General features: G+C 32.8%; 1 protein-coding gene and 1 non-coding gene across 2 annotated transcripts; both read right to left on the bottom strand.

The window, feature by feature from the left end:
- Positions 1 to 353: 353 nt before the first annotated feature.
- Positions 354 to 426, bottom strand: TRNAA-AGC (transfer RNA alanine (anticodon AGC)). The gene has a single exon. It is a non-coding gene; the product is annotated as a tRNA-Ala (tRNA).
- Positions 427 to 9,372: 8,946 nt separating this feature from the next.
- On the bottom strand, positions 9,373 to 12,078 carry LOC149011694 (beta-fructofuranosidase, insoluble isoenzyme CWINV1-like). The gene is made up of 5 exons (XM_089163800.1): positions 11,185 to 12,078; positions 10,914 to 11,072; positions 10,410 to 10,648; positions 10,211 to 10,304; positions 9,373 to 9,945 (listed from the first exon to the last, which is right to left on the bottom strand). The coding sequence occupies exons 1-5, from the start codon at positions 12,070 to 12,072 to the stop codon at positions 9,766 to 9,768; spliced, it is 1,560 nt and encodes a 519-aa protein (XP_089019926.1). The 5' UTR covers positions 12,073 to 12,078; the 3' UTR covers positions 9,373 to 9,765.
- Positions 12,079 to 13,346: the final 1,268 nt, after the last annotated feature.

The raw sequence follows: 13,346 nt of genomic DNA, 5'->3' as shown, positions 1-13,346 counted from the left end.
ACTTTCCCGCCTGTATAGGAGAAGGGAGGGAATCAATCTCAGGTACCACCGAGGTCCCCACTACTCCCGCATAAGAAATTTTCCCCATTGACAGACACTTCAAGAGGCTTCAACCGCAAGAAGACAGATTCCCGAGGCACCCCCCAAATTCCCCAGAGATTCGCTCTCCTCCATATTTCCGAACATCCACTATCAATGCGCATTAATTCAAAATATGGTTGAATTAAAATGAGGGGGGGGGGGGGGGGGGGCCCGGGGCCGGGGGCCCCCCCCCCCCGGCCCTCCCCTCCGCCCCTAATGTAGATTAATCAAAAAGGTGTGGCCGGGTAAATGTAGATTGTACGAGGAATAATTGGAGATGCGGGGTATCGATCCCCGTACCTCTCGCATGCTAAGCGAGCGCTCTACCATCTGAGCTACATCCCCTTACATTCTTTTTTAAATAGAGATAATGTACAAGGCGCCTTGAAGTAATAAAATCAGATACAAAAACATCGAAGGCCACCGTAAAGCTGACCAATACCAATCTAAATGAGGAACTTTTGCAGTTGATTAAATTAATATATTAGATTTTTTTTTTTTCCCAGGAAGCCTACTTAAGTGAGACTATAATTCTTGATGCCCACTTAAGTGGACAAAATTCCAGGATGCCCACCTTGAAGTTTGTATAATTCCAAGTTACCCATTGTTGGTGTCAAAATTTTTACAATTAACTTTGTTGTTTGAATGACTAATATACCCATGTACGTGTAAAAAACTAAAATACCCTCTCACTCAATTAAGTAACCTAACCCCTTATGACACTATTTGTTTGCTGGAATAAAGGTGGGGTGGGAAAAAAAGGAGTGAGAAAAAGTTTGAGAAAACAATTTTTTCTATAAAATCCCATAAGTGGGGCTTATTTGGTGGGGTGGGAAAGTTAGCAAACAAGTTTCCTTAAATCCCTGAGGTGGCATGCTAACTTTTTCACTCCTTGCATTTTTAAAATCCCACAAAATAAGTGGAATTTTGTGAAAAAATGTGAAAACCAACCAAGTGTGACCTATAACACTTTTGCACAAAATCATTTTTCTTCTTTCCTTCTCCCCCAGCCCAGCCCACATGTTTATTTTTCCCACCCACCTTTGCAAACAATATTCTTACCACCGCCACTCCATTGCCGGCGCCCACCGCCGCTCCCCTTTCAAAGATAATCTCAGATCCCAAATCCATGTATTGTGAACCCATCAACGCTCTTGATAAGGAACCAGTTTGAAATCTAAATTAGACAAGAAGGGGTTGACAAATCAACGACGAAAAATAAGAACCTAAGAGTGATTTTCTTCATCTTTTCCATTAGGGTTGTGACGGAGAGTCGAACTTCGGCATCAGAGGAACGAACAACCAATTTGATGGATTTGAGAATTCGAGGATCGACATATGGAGCTGTTGAGTTTATTGCAATCTTGATCAACAACCTCACCTTCCTATGCCCTTCTCCTTCGATTTTGTTTTCAAGCTTTCTTTATGTTTAGGTTATATTCTTCAAAAAAGGAAGCACAAAGTAGTAGCTTGAAAGCAGAAGACGGCAATACAATTTTTTTGACTGTGGTTGGTGATCGACTTTCTTTCTTCAACGTCGACTTTGAGAAGTGAATCGCTGATTTTTAGTCTCTAAACGGAGAAATTTTTTTGTTGTTTGTTCAATTGATCGTGGTTAATGCAGGTTTGATCTGCTATGCAATTCTATTTTAGGTTTAAGTTTTTATTTGATTAGGGTTTTCAACTTTCTGTCGTGAGATGTAAAAACAGAGAAGAAAGAAGGAAATTGAAGTTTAGAGAGCTTTATATTATCATCATTATAGGCATGAAGAAGAAATCAGTCTCCCCTTCTGGTCACAGCCACTAGTCACTGTCTTTTCTTTGTGCATGTGAGCCTGTGAGGGTCTTAATTTGCATTCCTTGTTCATTCCTTGTCTAAAAGAAGTCCATATTCACTCCACCAAGTGAAGAGATAGCATGACAGTAATCTTTCACAAGGATGACATGAGTCCAGATCTTCTATCCCCAGTATCCTTGTACCCCCAAAATTTTCCTCTCAAGCTGCCTAACATAAAGAGACCCAGGCGGTCTATATCAAATGAACTGTGAGAGGGAATTTTGGGATACAAAAGTACTAGGGTAGATATCTGAAATAGGGAAGACACATCTACAATACATTTGTCTTTTCTTCTATTTCTACTTTTTTTTTCTTGGCAAATGTTGTTCCTTTTTCATGTTATCCTTGCTTTTTTATGCATATATAAAATGAAAAATATTTATTTCACCTTTCCATTCAATCGAATTCAATTTGAATTAACCTTACATTAAAGAGAGCAAATTACATATAGACCTATGAGTTTACAATCAATTCATCTACAACTCCTCAGCAATATTAATTGATAATTGTGCGTTGAGGTGGCTATAATCTTTAGTTAATATGAAAATATGAGTTGTCAAAATTGTACGCTGAAGTGACTGAGATCTTAAGTTGAAAGTTACATCTTTAGGTATTATCTATTTGGAGGGTGATGAACATCCACAAACAATATTATTTATAACAATAATCTCTTTCTCTCAAAAAAACATCATGAATGGTGAGCATTTAATTTCCTTAAAAAGGTGGCAAATCAACGCATTCTTCCCTATATATCGATTATATAGAGTAATAGAAACATGACCATTTAACTTGTCTTTCCACTTAGGCAGTTAGGCATAAGCACTATCCCAAGCCCAAGCTAAAGCCCACGTATAAGATTATTTTCCACCCAACTAAATATCCTTTTTGCTAATCAAAATTATTGAAACACAATAATGAAAAACACAAGTAATTTTCTAATTGTTATAATACTATCTTGGTGATTTACATTCCCATATTAATTGAAGATCATACCATCTCATTACACAATGTTGGTAGTTAATATTTTCATTCTATTCACCTTCTATCTTGGGCAACAATCTATCTTTCCATATCAAGGACATCTTATTGTGTGCAATAATCATATATTAAAATATCAGAGAAGATGTTACTTCAACTATAAATATGTAATGCACTCAACTCAATGAATAGTTTGTTTGATCTCGTTCTAATTTTCTTCTTCGTCTCTAATATATTTTATTTATTTTATAATATGTTATCAGCACAACTCCGCTCAAAGTATTGTGTTTTGAGAAGAAAGACGACAAATTATGTATCATTATGTTTTATCTTCCAAGATAAAAAGAATGATTGACCTCCCCACGCATTTCTATAAACAATGGAGTTTGTCTTGTCTATCTTGTAATGTAAGTGCATTGTCATTAAAGTACGTGATTTATTGAATCTAAGAGTCAAACAAGTTATAAGATATTAGGTTGCCTTAACAATTGTGATTTGTCATTTAATCAATCTCAACATTATGGTTTTATTTATTGTATATAATGGTTGTTAATTTTGCACCACTAATATTGTTAGATATGCTTGAAGTTTCAACATTTGAGACTACAAATAAATACAATTCTGCAGATGCACATGAAATTGCAAGATTTGAAACTGTAAATGAATACAGTTTTGCAGATGCACATGAAGTTGCAAGATTTAAAACTATAAATAAGAACAGTTCTGCAACTTTAAAATTAGTTTTCAATGAAAATTATGTATGAGAAAATATTATTGATGAGGATTTACTGGAAAGAAAAACATTTTTTCAACTTCTCATGTTTCAAATGTGCTATTACAATAACAATATCATGAAAAAAGTTTTAAAAGATTATCTAAATTGATCTCATGCCTCATTGTGAGTGAACAAAATAATGAGTTTTTAATGGAAAAAAATAAATTAATTATGAAGTTCATCCATTCCTTGAAGTAAATGTAGTAATTTATGATAAGCCTGAAAAAAGGCAAATTTATAGTCGTGATTATGACTGTGGACGAGGATGAGGCAAAAGACGAAATAATTATCGTTCTTATGATGAAAATAAATAAGAGAATAATAAGGACTCTCAATGTGACTATAATACCCCTAGATTCTACTAAGGGTATTTTGGTCAATTGTTCTCATTAAATAATCATTAATTATATTATTTAGTTATAATATTTTGCTTCATAGTAATTACCATTTCTTTAGAAAATAATAAAATAATGATTAATTAATTAATTAATTAATTAAGGGGTAGTAATGAAACTAAATAAGTGAATCGTTTTTATTCAATTTACTTAAATGAACTTAAATATTAAATTAAGAATTATATATCAGTAAATATTTATTATTATTATTAGCTTAATAAATTTTAAATATTTTATAATCAATACTTTAAGTATTTAGAAAATTAACACTTCATTTTGTTGTAAACTTAAGAAAACAAAGTATGTTAAGAGTTAAACTGTAATGTAATAAATTAATTTGTATATATTAAACAATACTTAATTCTTTAATAATTTATCAATGCGTTTAGTTTTTATTAGTTTACTTAATTAAAATTGTTTAAATTATTATATCAATTCTTGCATATAAATAGGGGGAGGGATTCACCTTAAGGGGGAGAAATTTTTCCAAAGAAGAGAGAGAGAGTGTGTGTGTTTTTGAGAGAGAGAGAGAGTTCATTTCTCTCTAAAATCAATAAAAATTTCTAAATTTCTTTTTATTTAAACTGAATCCGTTCACTATAATCGTTTGTAATAGTTTGTATTTTATTGGACCGCTTAAAACATTGCAATGTTTTAATATTGAATCTATCGTGAAGGCAAGTGAGAACTTTCATGTTATCTACAAGTTTGAACGATTGTGCTTCATTTTGATTTATGTTGCAAGTGATAATCTCGCACTATATCTACACATTTGATATGTTGTCTTTTTTTATATATAAATTACAAATAATAATTCTTCATATTATCTATAGTTTGAAATATTGTGTTTCATCTTGATATGTATTGCAAGTGAGAGTCCTTCATGCTATTTACAAATTTGCACGATTGTGCTTTATTTTTATCTATATTGCAAATCCTTTGTTATATCTATATGTTGATTTATTGTCTTTTATAAATTTTCATAAATATCAAGATTTAGTATTGCATTTTAAATTGCATTATAAAAAGAAGAAGACATAAACTTTTCCATTTATCATGGTCCAATAGAGAATTGGATGGTGTGTAATGCGTGCAAACCACATAACGACGTGGATCAATCTTCATCCCTTTCTATTGAGAAAATCCATGATAACACTGGAGGTATCAACACACATATCAGGGTTGTATAATGCGTGCAGGCCATGTAACGGCATGCGGCAACGTATTGTTTCCAAATAAGATAAATAATAATTTTGTGCATTAGCATTATTGCATTATTTATTTCATTTAATTGTATTTCTTGTATTATTTCGATACATTATTTCAAACATGTCGATATCTTGCTGGATTTGATCTTACTAAGTTTTTCGAAACTTTCCCAATATTTTTCTCCAGATGGTGAATGTGTAGGACATGACCTTGAGGAATTGGGTCGTGAGATAGAAGAAGCCCATTTTGCTGATGAACCTCATTTATATATTATTTGTTAAGGACATAAAATATGTTTTTTATCTATCTATAAATAATTAGGTAATTTGTGATGAAATGTTTTATTTGATAAATGTAATAGTCGAACCCTTTATTTTGGATATTTTAGAATAATAGAAATATTTCAGTTTATTACAATTTAAAAATAGACTTCCGCTGCTTAAATATTCTAAATTCTTCAAGTTTAATTTATGATCATTATCACGGCAGGCTCGCTACCTAAAAGAAACCGATTCTTGGGTTAAGTATCAACCTAATTTTCCATATTGAGAATCAGGGCGTTACATTACTATAAAAGTGTTAGATATTTTATCCTAGTTTATACTACACGAATATTTGCATGGTTGAAACAAATGCTTTGGTAAATCAAAAGAGCATTGATTATGATAGTTTTATTATTTGGCATGACCAATTGGACCATCCTATATCAAATACAATGTGAAAATTTATTAAAAATTCATTTGTCATTTATTGAAAAACTAGAAAATTCTTCAATTAAGTGAATTTTCTTTATGTTGTTTGTTTTTAAGGAAAATCTATTATTAGATATTCACTAGCTAAAGTTGAGATTGAACATTCTATGTTTTTTAACATATACTAGGTAAAATATTGACTCATTCACCCATCAAGTGGACCATTCAGATAATATATGATTTTACTAGATGCATCTATAAAATGGTCATTTGTATGTCCATTATGAACTCACAATTTGTTGTTTGCGAGATTGTTTGGTTAAATAGTTAGATTAAAAGCACAATTATGGATTATAAGATAAAGACAGTTTATCTTGATAATGCTAGTGAATTTACATCTCAAGCTTTATGATTCATGTATAATAACTTAAATCACAGTTGAATAATCTGTTGCTCATGTTTACACAAAAAATGGTTTGATATAGTTATTTATTAAATGTTTCCAATTAATAGCTACGCCATTGCTTATGATAACAAAATTCCATGTGTCGGCATCGAATATGTTATTTTATATACAACATCATTTGTACACATCAGACCAACAATTTGTTATAAATTATCCCAATTATAATTAGCTTATAGTCAGAAGCCAAATATTTCTCATCTTAGAATTTTTGGATGTGTTGTTTATGTTCCAATTGCTCCACCACAATGCACAAATATGAGTCTCCAAATAAAGTTGAAAATATATGTTAGATATGAATCTCTTTATATAATTCAATATCTTACTAATGATTGGAGATTTATTTAAAGCAAGACTTGTTGATTATCATTTTGATGAATTCATTTTTCCAACATGAGAGGGAGAGAATAAACAATTGGAAAAATATATTGATTGGAATGCATTATCATTATCTCATTTAGATCCTTGCACTGAGCATTGTAAACCTGAAGTTCAAAAGATAATGCATTTACAAAGTATTATGAATCAACTGTCGATTTGGTTGACCTGCCAAGAGTTACTAAATCTTATATTCCAGTTCAAAATGCTCCAATTTTGATTAATATTCTGGCAGGACAATCTATCATGCAAATGAAATTAAACCACGTTTAAAACATAGAATACCAACTTGTTCCAATGATAAAATCCTATGAAAGTTATAGAAACAAATGATCAAAATTGTCATAATATAGAAACAATTGATTATGAAAATCCCGAAAACATAACTTTCTATTATACCATAAAATGGGTTCAGGTACCTGTAAATAATGAAGAGATCCCTATTAGTTATGTCATTACAAGAAAAAGATGGAATCAAAAATATAAAGTTGTCGACAACATTTTTGCATATTATGTTATTGTAGAAGTAATGCAACAAGACGAGAATCTTGAACATAAACTTGTTGATGAATATAAATAAAGAAATGATTAGCCAATATAGAAAGAAGAAATTCAAACAAAATTGAATTCGCTTGAAAAAATAAAGTTTTTGGATTTATAGTCCAAACATCTGAAGGTATAAAGCCAATGGGGTACAAATGAGTTTTTGTGCGAAAATGAAATAGAAAAAAGAATGAAATCGTGATCTATAAAGCATGAATTATGGCACAAGAATTTTCGCAAAGGTCTAGCATTGATTATGTGAAAATATGTTCTCTTATGGTGGATGCAATCACTTTCTGATATTTTATTAATATGGCTGAGAAATTTGATATGCATCTAAAGGATATTATTACAGCCTATTTATATGACTCACTCGAATGTGAAATTTATATGAAAATCCTTGAAGGATTCAAAATACCTAAAGCACATAAAAATTCCTAGAAAATTTGTTTAATAAGACTTCAGAGATGATCATGGCATATAATGTATAATCTCTTTAGTGGATTTATATTAAATGAAGGGTATCAAAATGATCCAATTTATTATTGCGCTTTTATTAAAAGATATGAATCTAACTTTGTTATAATAAGTGTATATGTTGATGATTTAAATATTATTGGAACTCCTGAAGAACTTCCAAAAGCAATTGATTATTTGAATAAAGAGTTTGGAATGAAATATCTTGGAGAGACAAAGTATTGTCTTGGCTTGCAGATTGAGCATTTGACAAATGAAATATTGTTCATCAATCAACTTATACACAAAAGATTTTAAAGTCATTTTATATGGATAAAGCACATCCATTGAGTACTCCAATGGTTGTAAGATTGCTTGACATAAAAAAAAAATCCATTTCTATCCCATGAAAACAATGAAGAACTTCTTGATCCTGAAATATCATATCTCAATGCAATTTGGGCATTAATATATTTTGCTAATAGTACGAGACCGAATATAGCATTTTCTGTAAGTTTATTAACAAGATTTAGCTCTTCTACAACATTAAGATACTAGAATGATGTTAAACATATAGTTCGATACCTTTTGAGGAACTATTGATATAAGATTATTATATCCAAATGAATGTGGACATCAACTTATTGGTTATACAGATGCAAGATATTTATCTGATCCACACAAAGCTAGATCTCAAACAAGTTATTTATTCACAAGTGGAAGTAAAATTATTTCATGGCATTCAACAAAATAAATTACAGTTGCCACTTCTTCAAATCATGCAAAGATAATAGCGATTCATGAAGCAAGCCGAGAATGTGATTGGTTAAGATCAATGACTCAACACATCCAGAAAACATACGGTCTTCCATTAGAAAAAGGGGTTTCAACAATATTATATTAAGGTAATATTGCATGTATAGCTCAATTGAAGGGAGAATACATCAAAAGATATAGAACAAAACATATTTCACCGAAATTCTTTTTCACCCATGATCTTTAACAAAATTGTAAAATAATGTTCATTGAATTTGTTCAAGTGATATTGAAAGATTTATTTACTAAGGCATTGCCTACTTCAAATTCTGAAAAATTGGTACATAAGATTGGGATGCACAGACTCAAAGATATTCACTGATGTTTTCGTCAGGGAGAATAAAATACTTGTTGTACTCTTTTTCCCTTCACCAAAGTTTTGTCCCATTGGGTTTTCCTGGTAAGGTTTTATAATGAGGCTGTTAATTATACATATTATTTATATATGTACACTATTTTTTCTTTACTAAGATTTTTTTCCACAGGGTTTTGTCTTAGTAAGGTTTTAACAAGGTACATTATATATTGATGGACATCCAAGGGCAAGTGTTATAAATAATATTAATTGTAAATGTCCATCATCCCCAAAGATATTGTACTTCCAATTGAAGATCTCAACCACCTCAGGATTCAATCTTGGTGATTTACATTCCATATTAATTGAATATCACATTCATCTCTATACACAATGTTGGCAGTCAATATTTTCATTCGATGCACCTTCTATCTTGGGTGGCAATCTATCTTTCTATATCAATGACATCTTATTTTGTGCAATAATCATATTGTGTATTTCTTTGTAAACTTTGATATTTCCATATCAGATGAAGATGCTATTTCTACTATAAATATGTAATGCACTCAACTCAATTAATAGTTTGATTGATCTCATTCTAGTTTTCTTCTGTCTCTAATACATTTTCTTTATTTTAAAACACTAATTTCATTATTATACAAAATTAAACTTAAAGCTGCCCCATAATCCAAGCTGCTTGTTAGTAGACTGGCAACTTGTGGAGTGAAATTATTTGCAATGGACCAAACATTTCTTGTTTTTGTCAAATGGACCAAACATTTTATTATCATAGATACGTATAATCTATGTGACATATATCATCTCGCTTTCCTCATTTTGCGTCTTTTCAAAGGATTTGAGCTTTCTTCATGCTCCAAGCTTTTAATTTTGAGATTCTTATATCCTCCGTTCCATTGTTAAATACATGCAAGTGCGCTTTGTCATACACAGCCTTTTCTGGGTAAACCCTAGATGTGATACAAACCTTTCCTCTGCCACCAAAACTCTCGACGATGGAGTGATCTATCTGCAAAATATGAAGCTCGACTAATATATCAATATGCAAATCTAACAATTAGAGAATTCAATATTCTATAAATGACGCTGGCTCCAAGACATATACAGCAAGTGCAATCCTGCTAAAATTAAGGGCAAACCTAGTGCCGAAGGCTTTTGTATGAGTAGAGTTTTGGAGGTAATTTTTCAACTTAGCCTTATCCTAGCAATTTTTTTTGAGATCAAGACCATTGAGAATTAAGAAAATATAAAACAATTACCCTTGATCAACTTACCAAGCTCCTTAGTGATAGTTCTTCATGTCTAGGATCCACATCTAGAAAAGCTCCATAGCTAGTTTTGTCCACATTATTTTTGCTCAAAGAAGACCTGTTTTGTTTAGAGTATAAAATTAGGGTTTTATGAGGTAATGGCCCAAGGTAGTCTTGATCTTTAAAATGGAATTAAAAGAAAATCAGAATATTCGAAACTGACCTGCTTTGGTCACTGCACATAAGCACCACATATTTCTCCTTATCTTTGAATACCCTGAAAAATATTGCTGTTTGTTCTTCCAGATCTTCAGAAGCTAAAACTAGCAATCCAAACGGTCCTATACTTCCTTTAACAGAAGCCCCTTTTTGACTACAAAGTAGTTGTGGATTATCCCAACTTGGAACCATGTTCTCAGCTTTCTCCAATTTTGACAAGGAAAAGGAGACTTCCACATCAGCCTTTCAAAAGAAAAGAGAGAGAGAGAGAGAGAGAGAGAGAGAGAGAGAGAGAGAGAGAGAGAGAGAGAGAGAGAGTTAATAACTGCAATTAAAAGAAGCAAAAAATCAGATGAACTCTGTTTTTCTCTTCCCTTGTTTGAAAAAGGAAAATCAAATTGATTTCTGGTGGGCAAGAACATTTTATTCATTTGATGCAACATTTGGGCCTGAAACTTATCAGTAACTAGATTCACTCCTGTAGAGAAAAACAGATTAAGAAACTCACCTGTGAGGCAGTAATTCCAGCAACTTCCAGTACTGATCCTTTCTTCAGTTCTGTACTGTGCAAATCAACTGGCTTTTCATGTAACTTCCGGATTTCATCAATTGGCCATTGAACCAGATGCTTCCCAGACTTGTGAAGCCAAATATTCCTTGGAATTGCCTGCAAATACAATATATAGAACTCAGTCACTCTATCACTTCTAGACCTCACAGTGCACAGGCAATTTGGGACTCAAAGGTGTTCAGAACTAGTTAAAGTCTATATACTTTACCTGAACTCCTGCCCATCCTCTCTTCACAGAATGGTCTTCGATATCTGATTCATTAATCCAACCCCACAATATCCTTCTATTCTTAGAACTATCAAAGAATGTCTTGGAAGCATAAAATTTTCCATAATCATATCTCAGGCCTGAATCATTGTCGATCGAACCCTTGTCTGGAACATACCTGTCCTCCTTAAGTTTATAAGTACCAATTGTATAGTACTCATGTTTTGTGTCATCCAAGCTCACCTTAAGAACATGCTTAACATTAGGACCAACCACAGATGTGTCAAGACCAACGTCACTTTTCACAGAGACAGGGAAGAAATCTGGGCATTCCCACATTCCTGTGTTCTTGGTTGAATGGAGAGGGTGATCAACTCTTTCCCATTTCATGAAATTCTTGCTCTTATAGAGAATTGCCTTCCCTTGACGGTTGGTCCTGCTTCCAATGATCACCCTCCATTTCCCATCAGGAGCTTTCCAAGCAGTGGTGGGATCCCTGAATGAGCTTGCATTGATCCCACTAATGGGAATCATAAGAGGATTTTGGGGTGGTTTGATCCATTCTCTCAGGAATAGATCAGAGAGATTCTTGGGCAATGCTATATTCTGAACCTGGTTTTTTTGTGGGTCTATACCAGTGTAGAGAATAGCAGGTTTCTCCCCTGGAAGGATTGTAGTTGAACCAGACCAACAGCCATTAATGTCAGATTCTATGGATGGATAGATTGCAGGTTCATGGTGAGCCCAATTGATGAGATCGGTCGAAGTGGCGTGTGCCCATACTATGTTACCCCAGACTGCACCTTTGGGATTATACTGATAGAAGAGGTGATAAATTCCTTTATAGATCATAGGCCCTGCAACAAGATTGACATCAAACCCAACCATGATTTGTTAGAACTTGAATGTGAATTCTCTTTTTTTGTATTGCTAGTACTTAAAATTAAATCCAAAGTGACTCAAGCTAACCATTAGGATCTGTTTATCCAATGAAATCCATTTGCCAATTCCAGAATCAGAGACATGCCCACAATATAAATCAAAAGTCAGCAAAAGAAGAATGTCGGAAATGTCTGAAAAAGTTAAATAAGAGCTACATAAAATAAGAAGAAAAAGGAGAACCATTGATCCAGTTTTTGGCCGGTTGGAAATGGTAGCCGGTTCTGAAAGGCTGATGGGTTGCTGTAGTTTTCTCAAGAGATTGAAACCGTAAGAAAACCTTGTGAGAGGCTTCAATATGGACTCCATGGCCAAGAAGAAGAAAACACAACCCAATAAACCAAACAACATTTAAACTCATGGCTTTCCTGGAAGAGGGACTGAACAGAATGAGATATGAATCGGGAAAAGGAAATGAAAGAATGAAGAAATCAAGTTGCTTATGGTATATATAGCCTGAGGAATAAGAAAAAGAATAATTGTGGTTGGTATCTCCACAGGGGTCAAGATATGCTTTAAAGTGAAAAAGCTTAAAAGCTCAGGCCAGCAATGGAAGCTACATTCCATGTTCATCACGTTTATGTAACAGTGTAATACATAAAACTGTATAACTTTCCAGCAAATAGTTCTCAAACCACCATTTTTAAATCTGATGAACAAAAATTAAGGTTCAATGTTGGCAGGCCATGAATTATATATATATTCTTTTACAGATGGAGCTTAAAGCAAGAAAAACAGGAAGCAGAGTGCTCAGAACTGCCTGGGCCACCCCCATTTTAAATCAACCCAGAAACATATCTCGGCCTTTATTATCTGACCAACCAGATATTGTGATTTCTGAAAAGTAAACAAATCCTGGTGGAAAGGCAATTAGGCAAACCAATGCCACCGTCCACCCCATAACTAGCTTCAAAGTTGGTTGTTTTTTTTTTTTTTTTTTTTTTTTTTTAGAAAAAAGGAAATAGCATTAATATTAAGGATTTAAGGCTGATAACACTTACAAATACTGGAAATTGTTACCGTAAGATGGCTGCCATACTGGCATACCCCTCAAAAAAAATCTGAAGCATTGGGTTTGGGAATGGTTTATATTCCGACATTTTTGTCAATGTTGCCAATTCCAACAGCATGGGTAATCCCTGAAGAGTCCATTTTTGTCTTGAAGGCCATGGTAATAGATCTGCTATATTCGGATTGTTTGTCCATATTTCATCTATTTTAAG

Source organism: Hakea prostrata, chromosome 7, assembly GCF_041222555.1.
Source record: "Hakea prostrata isolate BN-2017 chromosome 7, UWA_Hpros_2, whole genome shotgun sequence".
Classification (NCBI taxonomy): Eukaryota; Viridiplantae; Streptophyta; class Magnoliopsida; order Proteales; family Proteaceae; genus Hakea; species Hakea prostrata.
Note: the sequence above shows the minus strand (reverse complement) of the source record. Positions and strands in the feature narration are given on the sequence as shown.

Excerpts from the sequence above, each read along its gene's own strand:
- LOC149011694 (XM_089163800.1), bottom strand. The coding sequence starts at position 12,072 with ATGGTTGGGTTTGATGTCAATCTTGTTGCAGGGCCTATGATCTATAAA. Across the intron at positions 11,073-11,184 it reads GAGGATGGGCAGGAGTTCAG|GCAATTCCAAGGAATATTTG; the intron begins GTAAAGTATATA and ends TTGTATTTGCAG. Across the intron at positions 10,649-10,913 it reads CTGGAATTACTGCCTCACAG|GCTGATGTGGAAGTCTCCTT; the intron begins GTGAGTTTCTTA and ends TTCTTTTGAAAG.